The sequence below is a fragment of the Branchiostoma floridae genome, chromosome 2 (genome assembly GCF_000003815.2).
Source record: "Branchiostoma floridae strain S238N-H82 chromosome 2, Bfl_VNyyK, whole genome shotgun sequence".
Classification (NCBI taxonomy): Eukaryota; Metazoa; Chordata; class Leptocardii; order Amphioxiformes; family Branchiostomatidae; genus Branchiostoma; species Branchiostoma floridae.
Genome location: NC_049980.1, coordinates 30979985 through 30993645, shown reverse-complemented (window position 1 = coordinate 30993645; position 13661 = coordinate 30979985). Strand labels below are relative to the sequence as shown.

Genomic DNA, 13661 nt, shown 5'->3' with positions numbered 1-13661 from the left:
TCGCTGCGCCCCGCGATCTCAAACTGGACACCTAGGCATACAGGTTTGATACACTGGTAGTAATTGCTTTTTGGTGTATAGAATAGACAGAAACAACAAACAACATCGTATGGTACCTGTAGTGTGATCAGAAGGTGCCCCATAGTTTCCGCACTTCCCGGTCAGCCTGACGAAGTCCGCGTCGTCATCTGTTGCCTGCACGAAGCCGCAGTTGTTCGTATCGAAGTCACAGCGGTATGGAGTTTGTGGAGCGATGGTGACTAGAATGCGAAGATTAGCAAGGCAATAGATTATAATTGCATTTGTAGATAAGCAAAACAATAAATCAGAATGGAGTTTGTAGATAAGAAAAACAATAAATTATAATTGCATTTTCGGAGGGGGGGGCTGCAATTCAAAAGTCAGGAACTATCATGGCCTTAGAAGAAGTTGCTATTAACTTCATACTGTACAATTCTAGTATTGCTAACATGCCCAGCTATACCAATTTTGCTTCGATTACAATAAAGCATATCTCTGCAGTGTCATATTCAAATGTAGTAAAGTTCGGTTTGAAAACATTTTGTTTTTCTTCCCACTGTGATTTATTGTTACCTTAACATAATCGTGATGCAACATTATTAATTTGCTCTGTGCATTCTGCTTATGAATTTTAATTGAATTTCATTTTACTTGTGTTTTATGACTGCCTCATAAGTTTTGTCTTCTGTTCTCCGTCATGGGCTCCCTTGTATATCAGCAATATTGGGCTAAAGATCACCTGTATCCAAGATTTATAGATAAATAGAATATGAATAAATCCAAAATCAACATTTCTTACTCTCGATGAGGTCGCAGTTAGTCCCAGTAAACCCTGCGCTACAGCTGCAGACATAACCGTTAACTTGGTCTCTGCAGACTCCACCATTTTGGCACGGTGAGCTGGCGCACTCGTCAATATCTGTTGAAGGGAGTATATATCAATCAATCGATCAATCAATCAATCAATCAATCAATCAATCAATCAATCAAATGGTTTATTTGTCCGAACGGCGTGGCAGCCAAAGGCTGAATTGTGCCATCTAGTATATTTTTATTTCGTGGTCGAGAAACATTTTCGAATCCTGTCATGGGCTTTGTGGCATATATATTTGATCGTTTTAAAGCTATGCATACATCAATCTATAATACGGCCATGCTTGCATTATTACATCTCTAAAACGTGGTATAACATATATGTGATTGTGAAATCACTATATGAAAGATGAACCTCAAGCTTGCAAAGTTGCGTCATTGTACAGCTGTTTCTGTTGCAACCAGCAAAACATTAACACCTATATTTAGCTAAAATCTCTTGCAACAACCGATTCGTACTTTGGTTACAATGGGATCCTATCCATCCCAAGTCGCAGTCACAATTGTAGCCGTTGACTACATCAATGCACTGGCCGTGCAGACATGGGTTGCTTGCACACTCGTTTGTCTCTGCATGAAGGGATAGAAATATACAGAAATCGCGACGCAATGTTAACATATGCGAGACCCATCTAGAAAGATAAAATGCGCCCCTGTAGTGACACATCTGTATCAATTACCATACCTTAACTGTGTTTAGCTGTTACATATGCATGGTCATCATCATCATCATCATCACCATCAACATCATCATCATCAACATCAGTCCCATAGCTTTGTGTACGGTTTAGACACATACAGTGATATATATATAAATGGCATATGACCGAAATTTTGCTTGGTTTGTTATCAACCATCAGTTGCTAACAGCGAAGAACATAAAGGCATTCTTACAATCTTCATTAATTTTCACTGCTCATGAAAATCTCATAAAAAGGCAAAGTAATCGATTAGTAATGTTTACCTGTTTGGCAGTATTGACCGGACCAACCAGGCAAACATCTGCAGGTGAAGCTACCGCCGCTAGGGGTACACGACCCTCCGTTCTGACAGGGCGAGTTGGCACACGCCGCTGAGTCTGCAACACAGGGATGGTAATGATTTTACACAACGACACTTAACATACATTTGCATAATTTCACCAGGTGTCATTATACCTCCACCTCAAAAAACGTTGCCTTCTCAAGATTGTCTTCAATACCTAACTGTCTGAATTATATTACATTTAGGATATTTAACATTCGGTGTTCAAGACAATCTTGGGAAGACCTCTATACTAACGTTTTTTTGAGGTGGCGGTATTATGGCAACTGGTGGAATTATGATAGTCGATGTTAACTGTTATTTCATGTTCTAGTAGTTTTCTTTCTTTCACATCCCTGTAACACAGGGGTTGTAGAATTCAACATTACTTTCTTACGACTACATATCCAATACCTATAGCTACCGAGTCTCTTTTAGTTACATGTAGTTCCCGCACGGTGTTTGTGTGAGAGAACGGAGAGATTCGGCAGCTATAATTAGCTTGAATACAAGGCTACCCTGTGGTATAAGGTATGGATTTAATTACATAATGGATTGGTCAGGTCCCCTTTCAACTAGACGGCGATCGCGGTGCGCTCTCACTGCAACCTAAATAGGATATGTGTTTACCTTTGATTTCATACTGGGTATATCATACAGCATGTAAATGTGTGACTGAGAGGACAGCAAAACACACAAAGTGTGAAAAAAATTCGTTTTTTAAAACGATTCGTTGAGCGATCTATCAATGTTAGGTCACAGAGAGAGCGCGACTAGTGGAAAGGGGGTATAATTGGCTGGATTGGTCTCGAACCACTCAGTCCCCAGTTGAACAAAGAATGGAACAAATAAACAAAGACAAACAAGCACAAAAACTCCACGTAACAAGTGACAGGAGTAATGAAATGATTACTTACTGGATTCACATCTGTTCCCGTACCACCCAGACGTACAGGTACAGGTGTACTGGCCAAGCCCGTCCACACAAACACCATTATTAGACATGGGTTATCTCTGCAGTCATTTAACTCTGCACAATAAGAAAGAAAAAAAGCATGTAATGAAAATGTCGAAATTTTAATAATAGATAAATGTATGTGTATGTGCCTGTCTGTCTGACTGATTTTAGCTGACTAGCACAACTGAAGACGATATGCATGGATTGTCATGATATATGTTTGTTATGATGTCTGATAGGTTGACAGGTCTATAGAAGATGATAGCTACATTTAATAATAATTTGGGCCTCCTAGTGAATTCACTTGGTATTGCAGTTGGTCATGTTGTTGTTGTATCTTATGGACGCGCTATGGTCTTAGTTTCTTTGTTGTAAATAGCACTTAGGTGAAGGTTTGGGTTCCTGCTCGGGATCAGATGTGGATAAACGAAGACTTGATTATTGAAAACTCCATGGAGTTTCGTCTGCACTTACCAGGCGATGTACATGCCCCTCCCGTGACACTGATGTCATCAATGGCGATGTCTCCGTTTATCCTAGGGCCTTTGATGCCTTCAAAGACGATCTGCGGGAAACGTATCAAGAACATACTGTTTTCTGTACCAACACTACACATAGTTACATTTATACAACAAAGCGTTTTTTTATCTATGCTGTGACCACACCTCATCATTAGCAGCTGTGCTGACATTTTACAATACATCACGAAGTAGCCATCTTTAACAGCTGAGGTGAAGCACGACCATTTTTCAAATGCCTAGCGGTAGTCTAAAGCTTTGCTACGACTCGTTTTCCTCAAGCGGGTCGGATTACCAGAGCTTGTTTCCACATATGATACCTGAAGCTCTTCCACAAGCTTGGTGCACCGGTGGCCGGCTTGGACTACCGTAGAATCGCCACGAATCCACAGAATTCGATAAACGAAATAGATTAGCGAACCAGGAGACCGTTTTACAACAATTTGGCCTTGACGCCTTGGCTTCTGAGTGGCCGGTGGTTTCCTACGGTTTACGGCGATGATTTGCGATGGGTGTTTATCGGCATATTGCAATAATATTGGCATGTGCTCTTATTTGTCAATTGGTCGGATCGGTTATACAAATAAAGTAAGTAGACAAAATGGAATGTGGACTTGACAAACAGTGCACTAATTGGCATGTTGGGCTGAAGACCGCAGGACATGGAAGACTTATGCTGATTACATTGCTGCCCCTACAGCCGATGAGACTACAGGACTGTTGAGTAGCCTCACAATCCCGACGTAGGGACAAGGAGCCAAATTAGTCGTCATAGACGGTCTGCGCAGGAAGTTATGGAATGAAATTTCTTACCACAAAGTCACTGTTGGACACCAGCTCCACTTCCTTCATCCTCCACTGATCACCCTGGTCTCCCGTGATGTTGGTCACCAGCACGTCCTGCTGCTGAGGACGTCGCGTGAGGACGTTTAAGATCGCCACTCCCGCGCCGCTCATGTAGTACCAGAACTGCACACATGACGAGGCCGTGGCGGACAGGATTGGAGACAGTAGCCGCGCTCTGTCTCCTGGTGATGCCCCCGCGCTTCCGATATAAGCATAGGAACCTGCAAGAAGGAAATTAATTCAGTCAGGAATCCCTCTATTGTGCACATCTTCAGACGCGGTACTAACTAAGTACAGTAGGGACATCCTGACAACGATTGTAGCTAGATGTGCAAAAGTAAGATGTGACAGGTCGTTCATGTAACACACACAGGAGTGTGTGTGTGTGTGTATTACGTCCTTTTGTATCTATACGCATGTACTTAGCGCCATAGGGTATGAATGTGCAGTAAAGGATATAACTATATAGCTGCTACCGCACTGCCTGCTTTCCGAAGCGGGTGTGCTACGCCTGAAGATGGTATTACCGGTTATACTGAAGTATCTACATGTTGCAAGCTGTAGAAGGTATCCATAATGGCTAGAATGGATTTCCAGTGGCAGTTTTAGGACCATGCATACTCACCGGTCCCTGTGGTGTGGTCGGTGGAAGGTCTCCTAGAGGCCACAGAAATCACGGTCCAGTCCAAGTCATCTGTGTCGTCTTGAAGATAGGCGAAGTTGGAGAGGGGTTCTTCGAAGTCGCAAGACCCAATTCCTTGAACAAGGAAATGACTTAATAAAAATCAAGTCAGCAATCTTCATGGATAAAGTTCAAACTATTTACCCATTCTCTATATTACCCATTTTAAACCTAACTGGTCTAAGGTTTGTGAACGGATTTGTCTCCATTCACTTGATTTTGAATTAAATACTTACAACGGTAAATGATTGTAAAAGTAGGTTTACCATAAGAGCAATGTGACCCAACCCAGTGTGGCCGTCATGTATAAAGTTACACTATTTACCCATTCTCTATACACTGGTCTAAGAACGGATGCGTCTCCATTAGCTTAATTTTGAACTAAATACTATATATAACGATAGATGATTATTAAAGTAGGTTTACCATAAGAACAATGTGCCCCAACCCATTGCGGCCGACAGTTGCAGGTGTAGGAGAATAACCCGTCGGTGCAGACCCCGCCGTTCATGCACGGGTTGCTGTTGCACTCATTCTGATCTGTGGATGTAAAATCAATTATCATATAGCCAAGCGCCGCAGACCAATCAGAAGGCCCTGTTCTATGTTAGTTATGACGCCGTAACAAATAGGTTCCGGCCAGCACGGTGTGTATCGCTTCTTCGGATTGGTCAGAATTTGAATCGACATATGGTGTCGAATCAAGGGGGGGATGATCATGAGGGAGGAATGATCATGAATACAGTGCACTCGCTCACTCGGTGGTTTTATTTGGTAGTTATAGCGAAGGACCAGGCGTTATCACACAGTACACATCGAGAAACAGACGGGTCATTAACCCTTAATTATACAATGATTTAATACAAACGAGACAATACACCTTTCTCACGCGGCGGCCATGATAGATCTAAAACGAGTTCAATGTGGCAAACAAAAGGCTGTCCATCATAATTAGCAGTTCGACCAATGGTAGCCTGCCAATTAGGAAATCGACCAATAAGTGAATGGCTGCAAATTCGTTAAAAATTTGCATTATTACGTAGTTATTTTGCATCTCTTAAGGGACTATGGGGTCAGTCTACACTACTCTAAATTGCTACATCTTTCGGTGCATAACACTTCTTGTAATATTTATTATTCTATCTTATATCACGAAAATTTGTGTGGTTTGGGGGAAAACTAAATGGGACCTGATTTTAGAAATAAGTTTTGTCTGTTTGCCTCATTGACCTCTTCTTCGATCTATCATGGCCGCCGCGTGAGAAAGGTGTATAGTATTCTTCGCCAAATTCGTAAGGCAGCTAGCGTCAAATCTAACCGAACATGGTGACGTCTCGATGACGTCAAAACCCAACATGGCGGCGCCAGTAGACTGTAGAGTAAGACGAAAACAATATAGAGCGCAACAAGGCAACAGCTATTCTCCATCAAAATCACAAGCCAGCTAAATCAATCAATTCAAAATCGATGTCGTTGGTAGTCTTACAGTAAAACACCTAACTTAAGCCCTATGTCATTTCAAATACCTGGATCAACGATTGTGACGTCATCAATAGCCAGATCCAGTAGATTCGTTCCACTTCTGAATCCCTCCAGGACGATCTTGAAAACAAAACATACGTAATTTATGAAAGCATTATCAATATCTATACATGATCTGACTGAAAAAATAACTAAACGTTGTCCTCAGAATTTGGATAATCTTAGCTTGCAACCGAAGAGTAGATTTCTGAGTAAGGCTTCAGAGGTCACATGTCCGAACCGGGGACCGGCGGGGATGTCTTGAGAAACGAAATCTATATGTATACCTAAGAATACACAAATATCATGCCCATGGATCTTATTTTGACATTTTGTGTATTTTGATGTCTTTTATATCATTCTTCTCGCTCCCAAAAGCTACCCGTCCGGGTCCCGGTTAGGAAATGTGACCTAAGCCTAAGCGTGAGAGATTCAAGCAGGTCTGTCAGATTATTTACCACTGACCTGGAATTGACTTCTTCCATTAATGTTGATTTCTGCCATCCGCCATTCGCCAGCCCTCCCCGTCTCCTCCCAGATGGGGTTCGGGTCCAGGTTCCCGTTCTGTATCAGGTAAACACGGAAGCCCGAGTTTCCGACCACGTTTTTAAAGTACCAGAACCTCAGCGCCCTGTTGATGTGGACTTGGGGGACGAACACTGGACTGATCAGCCTCGCCACAGCGTTCGGAGCCGAGGACGTGGTCTCCATGCACAGGAAATGGGCACCTAAAGGTTTCAATGGTGCGGTGTGAGTGGTTAAAAAACCTACAGTCCCCAGCCACATTGGGGCAATTACTGTCATATTGAGGTCATTATATTAGGCGCTGTATGCAGGCTGCAGCCATTTCAGACCCATGCGGCTTAACCCCGCCTATTGTATTAAAGCTCCTCGCCAATCAGCGCCTGGCTGCGAAGAGAGAGTAGTTGGCCCAAACAGGAACAAAATAAATTGTCAGGGTAAAGTTTCAAATGGGTTCAGGCTGAAGGATGAACTCTAGTAAGCTAGTTCATAATATGAATTATGTCATAACTGTGACGCGAAAACGTTCGATGCGGGTGTTCCGGACCGGGCCATACTTTCCGTATCGCACAGGTTCGAAAGGCGTATCACACGGGCTCCATTCGAATAAATCGAACTGTTTCGAGTGGGCCGATCGCGAGTAAGGCGCCATCGAAAGTTCGAATACCTGATACAGACATTGGAACATTACTGTTGCAACACTTTTTCATCGAGGGCACCAAATTTGATCAACTTCTGGCGCATTTCGCATCAAAACAGGGGTTTTCTCAGGTGGGTATGACATAAGTAAAATACATTACGGTGTATTCCGCATCACCCTCGGTCCCAGCCCTCCAGCGGGTCGGGTCGTATTCTATATGTTCGCAAGCGCATGTTAGCTACAAGCAAGCACAATCTAGATTAGAAGACCTTTATATGAAAAAATCACATGGAGCATATGTAAGAGCTAGAGCCAAATGGAGAGAAGAGGGGGAAAAACCTACTAAGTACTTCTTAAACTTGGAAAAGAAAAGAGGAAGTGACAAGGATATTAACTTGTTATCCATTGATGGGAGAGAGATTAGTAGAGACTCAGATATTCTTAGTGAATGTAAGGAATACTATGAACAACTATACCAGGAAGATAATATAAGTGATATAGACATAGATCAGTACTTAGAAAGTGTACAGCTAGAAAATATCTTGAGCCAAACTGACAGAGAATTCTTAGATAAACCAATTACTAAAGATGAATGTAAGGATGCCCTTTTCTCTATGAAAGAAAACAAAAGCCCTGGCCTTAATGGCATTCCCTCAGAATTTTTAAAGATGTTTTGGCCCTATATAGGAGACCTAGTTTATAATTCTATCCAGGAAACATTGATAGAAGGTAAAATGTCTGTTTTGCAAAGACGTGCAATGCTAAGGTTAATACACAAAAAAAATGAACGCCACAACCTAGATAATTGGAGACCAATTAGCCTTCTCAACACTGAATATAAAATATTTGCCTTTGTTCTTGCCAACAGACTTAAGAAAGTTTTACACAAGTTGATTAATAATGACCAAACAGCTTATATCAAGGGTAGATTCATTGGACAAAATGTAAGACTGATTAATGATGTTATTGAATATGCTAAAACCCAAAAATATCCCTGGAGCAGTAATATTCCTGGATTTTACTAAAGCTTTTGACACTTTGAATAGAAAATTTATGTGGAAGGTTCTAGAAAAATTTAACTTTGGCCCCTCGTTTATCAGTGCAATAAAATGCATGTATAATGACATTAGTAGCACCATCAGTAATAGAGGATGGTTATCTGACTTCTTTCCCTTAAAGAAAGGCATACGCCAAGGCTGTCCCATATCTGCTCTTTTATTCATCCTCACAGTAGAGATTATGGCTGTAAAGATCAGACAGGCACAAGATGTGGAAGGAATTAAAGTTAAAACCCATTCTAATGAAACTGTTGACATTAAAATCTCACAGGTAGCTGATGATACCACCTTGTTTGTATCTGACCTTACATCAATGGAAAATGCCTTCAAACTTATTCAAGATTTCTGTAGTGTTTCAAGCCTAAATCTAAATGTTAAAAAATGTGAAGGTTTATGGATTGGATCCTATGTTGACAGACAAGACACCCCCTTGGGTATATCTTGGCCAAAGACACCTATAAAATCCCTAGGTATATACTTCTGTAACTCATCCCTACACCATGAATGTGAACTGCTAAACTGGGAGAAAAAGATAGAAAGACTGAAAACCACACTTCAAATCTGGAAAGGTAGAAACCTAACTCTATATGGAAAAGTTACTGTCTTAAAATCCCTTGCCCTTTCACAAATAATCTATAACATGTCTATGATTCTTACCCCACCTTGGGTGATAAAAATTGTAAAGAAAGAAATGTTTACTTTCCTGTGGAATGGTAAAAAAGATAAGATTAAAAGAGATGTTGTTAGCCAACCTATTGAGCAGGGAGGATTAGGCCTGACAAACTTAGATCTCCAAAGACAAGCCCTACTTGCATCCTGGATACCAAGATTAGTGACAAATGACAACGCAAGATGGAAAGTTATTGCGCTAACATTTATAAACTCCCTTGGTCAAGACAATTTGCTATTGCATATGAACTTTACCTCTGATAAAGATGGTCCTGACATGAGTAAATTCCCCACATTTTATAAACAGGTAATATCATCCTTCCACTCTGCTGGTGGAGGAGGCAAGAACAAACCCTCTAGTGTAAGTGAAATAATGGGTGAAACTATATGGTGCAACAAATATATAAGGTCACAAGGTAAAACAATTTTCTTCCCAACCTGGATAAAAAATGACATAATATTCGTAAAAGACATTTTCCCCTTAGACAGGTTCATGTCTCTAGATCACTACCCTCAGCTTAACCTTAACACAAGACCTAATGGTATTATTGAATATATAACTCTGTTTCAAGCTATACCTCTTACATGGAAGAATGCAATAAGAAACCATAGAGGCCCAATTCCTTATCGAAGATTAGAGCTTAACACCCTTACCCCATGTATATTTGATGGTAAAGCAACAAAACAAATCAAAAGCAAGAACACCTGCAAATTGTTTTATAATGCATTAGTGCAGGCACAGGCCAAGGAACCCACATGCTGTAAAAAATGGCAATCCACATTTCCTACTGAAACCCTGGCTTGGGAAAATATCTGGAGATGGTTAAGCACACAGACCTGTATAGACACTAAGTTAGCAGAGTTAAACTACAAACTATTACACCGAATATTACCATGTGCACACAATCTGCACAAATGGGGTATCAAAGATGAAACGGGACACATATATGATGCAACATGTACACTATGTAGCAGTGGAAGCATAGAAGATTATGAGCATATGTTCTTTAAATGTGAAAGACTGTGTAATTTCTGGGAATTAGTTAACACATTTGTACCCTTGCCCAACATAAAAATTACTTTGCAGGAGATTTTATTTGGAAAAATTGATCATTTAATGACTGCTAAAGACCAGAAAAATAGAACCTTTACTGTTACTGTTGCTAAATGGACAATCTTTAAAACTTGGATCTGGCATAGAAAAGACCCACACCTGTGCATTACTAGCCTCTTTAATGTCTTTGAAAAGGACTTCGAAGAACGGATATTCCATGATAGACTGCCAGCCAATGTAGATTGATTGTACAAATTTTCTATTGATAGTTTGGCATGAACTGCACCTACTGTTAGACTTCTCCATTTTTGATCATAGTGTAATATCAGACTGTACATATTCCTTAAGGTTCCCCAGATGTACTACATGTATTTGTCTCTTCTAACTATTCCACTACCCATATACTGCATGTAATTCGTCCAGACACACCAGTATATGTTATCCCTCCATGTGCAATGGTACTCTGTACAAAATCTAGTCTTAGTTGTTGACAAATGTACTGTTGTTGTTGTTGTTGTTTTTAATAAAAAAAATAATAAAAAAAATGTTCGCAAGTGCAGTGTTGGTTGTGTGGAATGGTGGGTAATATGTCAAATATGAAGGCCATCGGACATCTTTGATTTACAAAAAAATCGGCTACGTTTTACCTCCCTGGTTGTGTATGCAGAAATTCGTTACCCAGTGTCACTGTTTATCACTACTATCTTCAATGATCCATCTAAATCCCCGTATCCCCGCCGTGCCCCCCGACGTTGTGCCCTTGGGAAAGGCACTTCACACGACCTTCCTCATAACACCCAGGTGTAAAAATGGGCACCTGACTTCGGTCGGGGAGGTAAAAGACTATATTTACCTTCTGTCTGTACCGTGTATGTATGTGGCACTGTTAATATAAGTTATAAAACTTGAGTGCAGTGCCACATTGTCCTCGTCTGTCCAAGAGCAAAATAGAAAAAAAAATCCCCGTACCTGGTGCCGGTACATGTGCTTCGGTCGGTCCCCATGTACCGCACCTCCCGCTGCTCCACGTAAAGTCCATCTGGTCTGTTTGCTGATCCTGCTCCCAGCTGCAGAGGTCCGTGTCGAAGTCACAGCCGTACGTGGCATCCGGGTTCAGGAGCACTGCAAAAGGAAAGAAAAATTGGAAGAGATTTAGAAGAGGGAAGAATATCGACATTTTGGTGTAAGGCCCCCTTTCCACTAGACGGCGATTGCGGTACGCTTTCGCTGCGACCTAAACAGGATATGTGTTACCTTTGATTTCGTACTGGGTATATCATACAGCATGTAAAAGTGTGACTGAGAGGACAGCAAAACACACAAAGTGTAAAATAATTCCTTTCTTTTCTATACAATTCGTTGAGCGATCTGTCAAATATTAGGTATCAGAGAGAGCACGGCGAGAGCTCCGACAATGCTGCATTAACCTTTGAAAAGTGATGGGTGCTTTAGAAAGACCAAAGGACATACGGGTAAACTCGAACAGCCAAAACGGGCTAGTAAATGCGGCCCTTGTTGTCGTTTTCATCAACACCCTTTGTAAGTAGTAAACATGAACTTCCATGTCGGAGACGTTAAAATTTACAACGTTGGGACGGAAAATCAAGATGCTGCTTTCGAAGACGTCAGCCCAGAAACCTTTTTCATGCATGAATGCTAAATATCGATTGAGTTGCCTTGTACGTAAGGATCATTTCAATTGGCATTCGTAATTCGTAATACTTACCCTGTTATGATAATGAACTTACCCTGTTCACAGTCGTGTCCCTGAAAGCCTGGCAGACAGCTACATGTGTAAATGCCGTTTATCTCGTTGGTGCAAGCTCCCCCAAACATGCAAGGCTGACTGAGGCACTCATTGATATCTACATATGACAAACATGAAACACTGTAAACTTTCACTGGATACTAACAAGTGAAATTGGTCAAAGGTTTACTTCATTATAAACACACACGTCAAAAGAATCATTCCAGGGATAAACTTAGCCTATCCACTTCATTGACAGTATGACGGCACTTGGTAGAAAAATGTAAACAACAGAATACCGATTTCCAGCGTGTTAGCAGAAAGGCAAGTTACAAATTCTCTAGCTTCAACCACAGAACATGGCCAGCTAAAGACACTCAGCTAAAGATTACATCTCCTTATCTAATCTGTCAACAGAACCCAAACAGTTGAATGAGTAGTCTTATCCTCGAATCATAACCCTAGAGCTGTCTGTGATGAAATGCCCTCACCAGTGCCGCAGCTGTCGCCCTCCCACCCTACGGTACAGTTGCAATAGAAGCCATTGACCAGGTCGTGGCAGGTGCCAAAGTGACACGGATTGGTGTGCTGTTGACACTCGTTGATTTCTGGAAATAATCAAAAGCGCCATAACATTTAAGTTGTAGCTGCATCACGTTTGCACACACTAATCAAGTTCAAGTTCATTATGTCAGCTAATGGACTAATAAAGCACCCAAAGCAACCAAGCATAGTATCTTCGTCCATTTGAGCTGAATTAGTACCATCTTCAATACATATGCAGCCTTGAACAAGGAAGTATGTGCGGGAGTAATGTTCGAGTCCGAAATCATTTTTCACCAGAAAAACATCGCTCGCCTTTTTTTTTATTTTTTTTATTGGTATACATGTAAGACAAGACACAGTGGTAAATGAACTCTAGCAAAGCTAATATTAACATTAACACTTGGACATTTGAAAATAAAATAAACAAAGGACAAAACAATGTGAGATCAAATAAAACAGTAGTACAGCAATGGGATGACGGATCCAACAAATAAATGTATATACACACAAGATTTAAGGAAAATGTTCAATCAGTTTGAAAACGGTTGGTCTGGAGTATGTATGTCTGTGTAAGCTGCATAATGTGGTTATTTGTTTCTGTTGGTAAAGTGGGTGAACCCCTGAGTAAAAGTTGGGTTAAGACTGGGTCAGACGTAGTTTTCAAATCAAGAGAAGGGTTTTTCTAAGTTGGTTGTAGTTAGGGCAGTACAATAAATAGTGGACAACGCTTTCACATCGGGAGCCACAGCTACAAGAAGGACTATCGACTAAATTACGTGTGAATAAGCTAAAGTTCAAACTACAGGTCCCGATGCGGAGGCGTGTGAGTAAAACGCAGGCGTACCTGGGGCCTTGACTAAAATGTGTGTTAGGGGAAGGGCGAACCAATTTTATTAAGTAGTTTTTAAATATTGAAGGATTAAATGACCGAACAGCTATATCAAGACCATTCCAGTGATATGTAGCATACGGAATAAAGGACC

At 41.0% G+C, this 13661-nt stretch overlaps 1 protein-coding gene across 1 annotated transcript in view; it reads right to left on the bottom strand.

The window, feature by feature from the left end:
* Positions 1–3287: 3287 nt before the first annotated feature.
* Positions 3288–13661, bottom strand: part of LOC118409160 (MAM and LDL-receptor class A domain-containing protein 1-like) — a 37034-nt gene continuing 26660 nt past the window's right edge. Inside the window, exons 26-34 of the mRNA XM_035810029.1 lie at positions 12624–12740; positions 12134–12250; positions 11355–11507; positions 6908–7170; positions 6448–6523; positions 5348–5461; positions 4865–4996; positions 4207–4460; positions 3288–3440 (exon numbers count right to left, since the gene is read on the bottom strand). Of these exons, the coding sequence (XP_035665922.1) occupies positions 3288–3440; positions 4207–4460; positions 4865–4996; positions 5348–5461; positions 6448–6523; positions 6908–7170; positions 11355–11507; positions 12134–12250; positions 12624–12740 (1379 nt within the window). The remainder of the gene's footprint in view (positions 3441–4206; positions 4461–4864; positions 4997–5347; positions 5462–6447; positions 6524–6907; positions 7171–11354; positions 11508–12133; positions 12251–12623; positions 12741–13661) is intronic.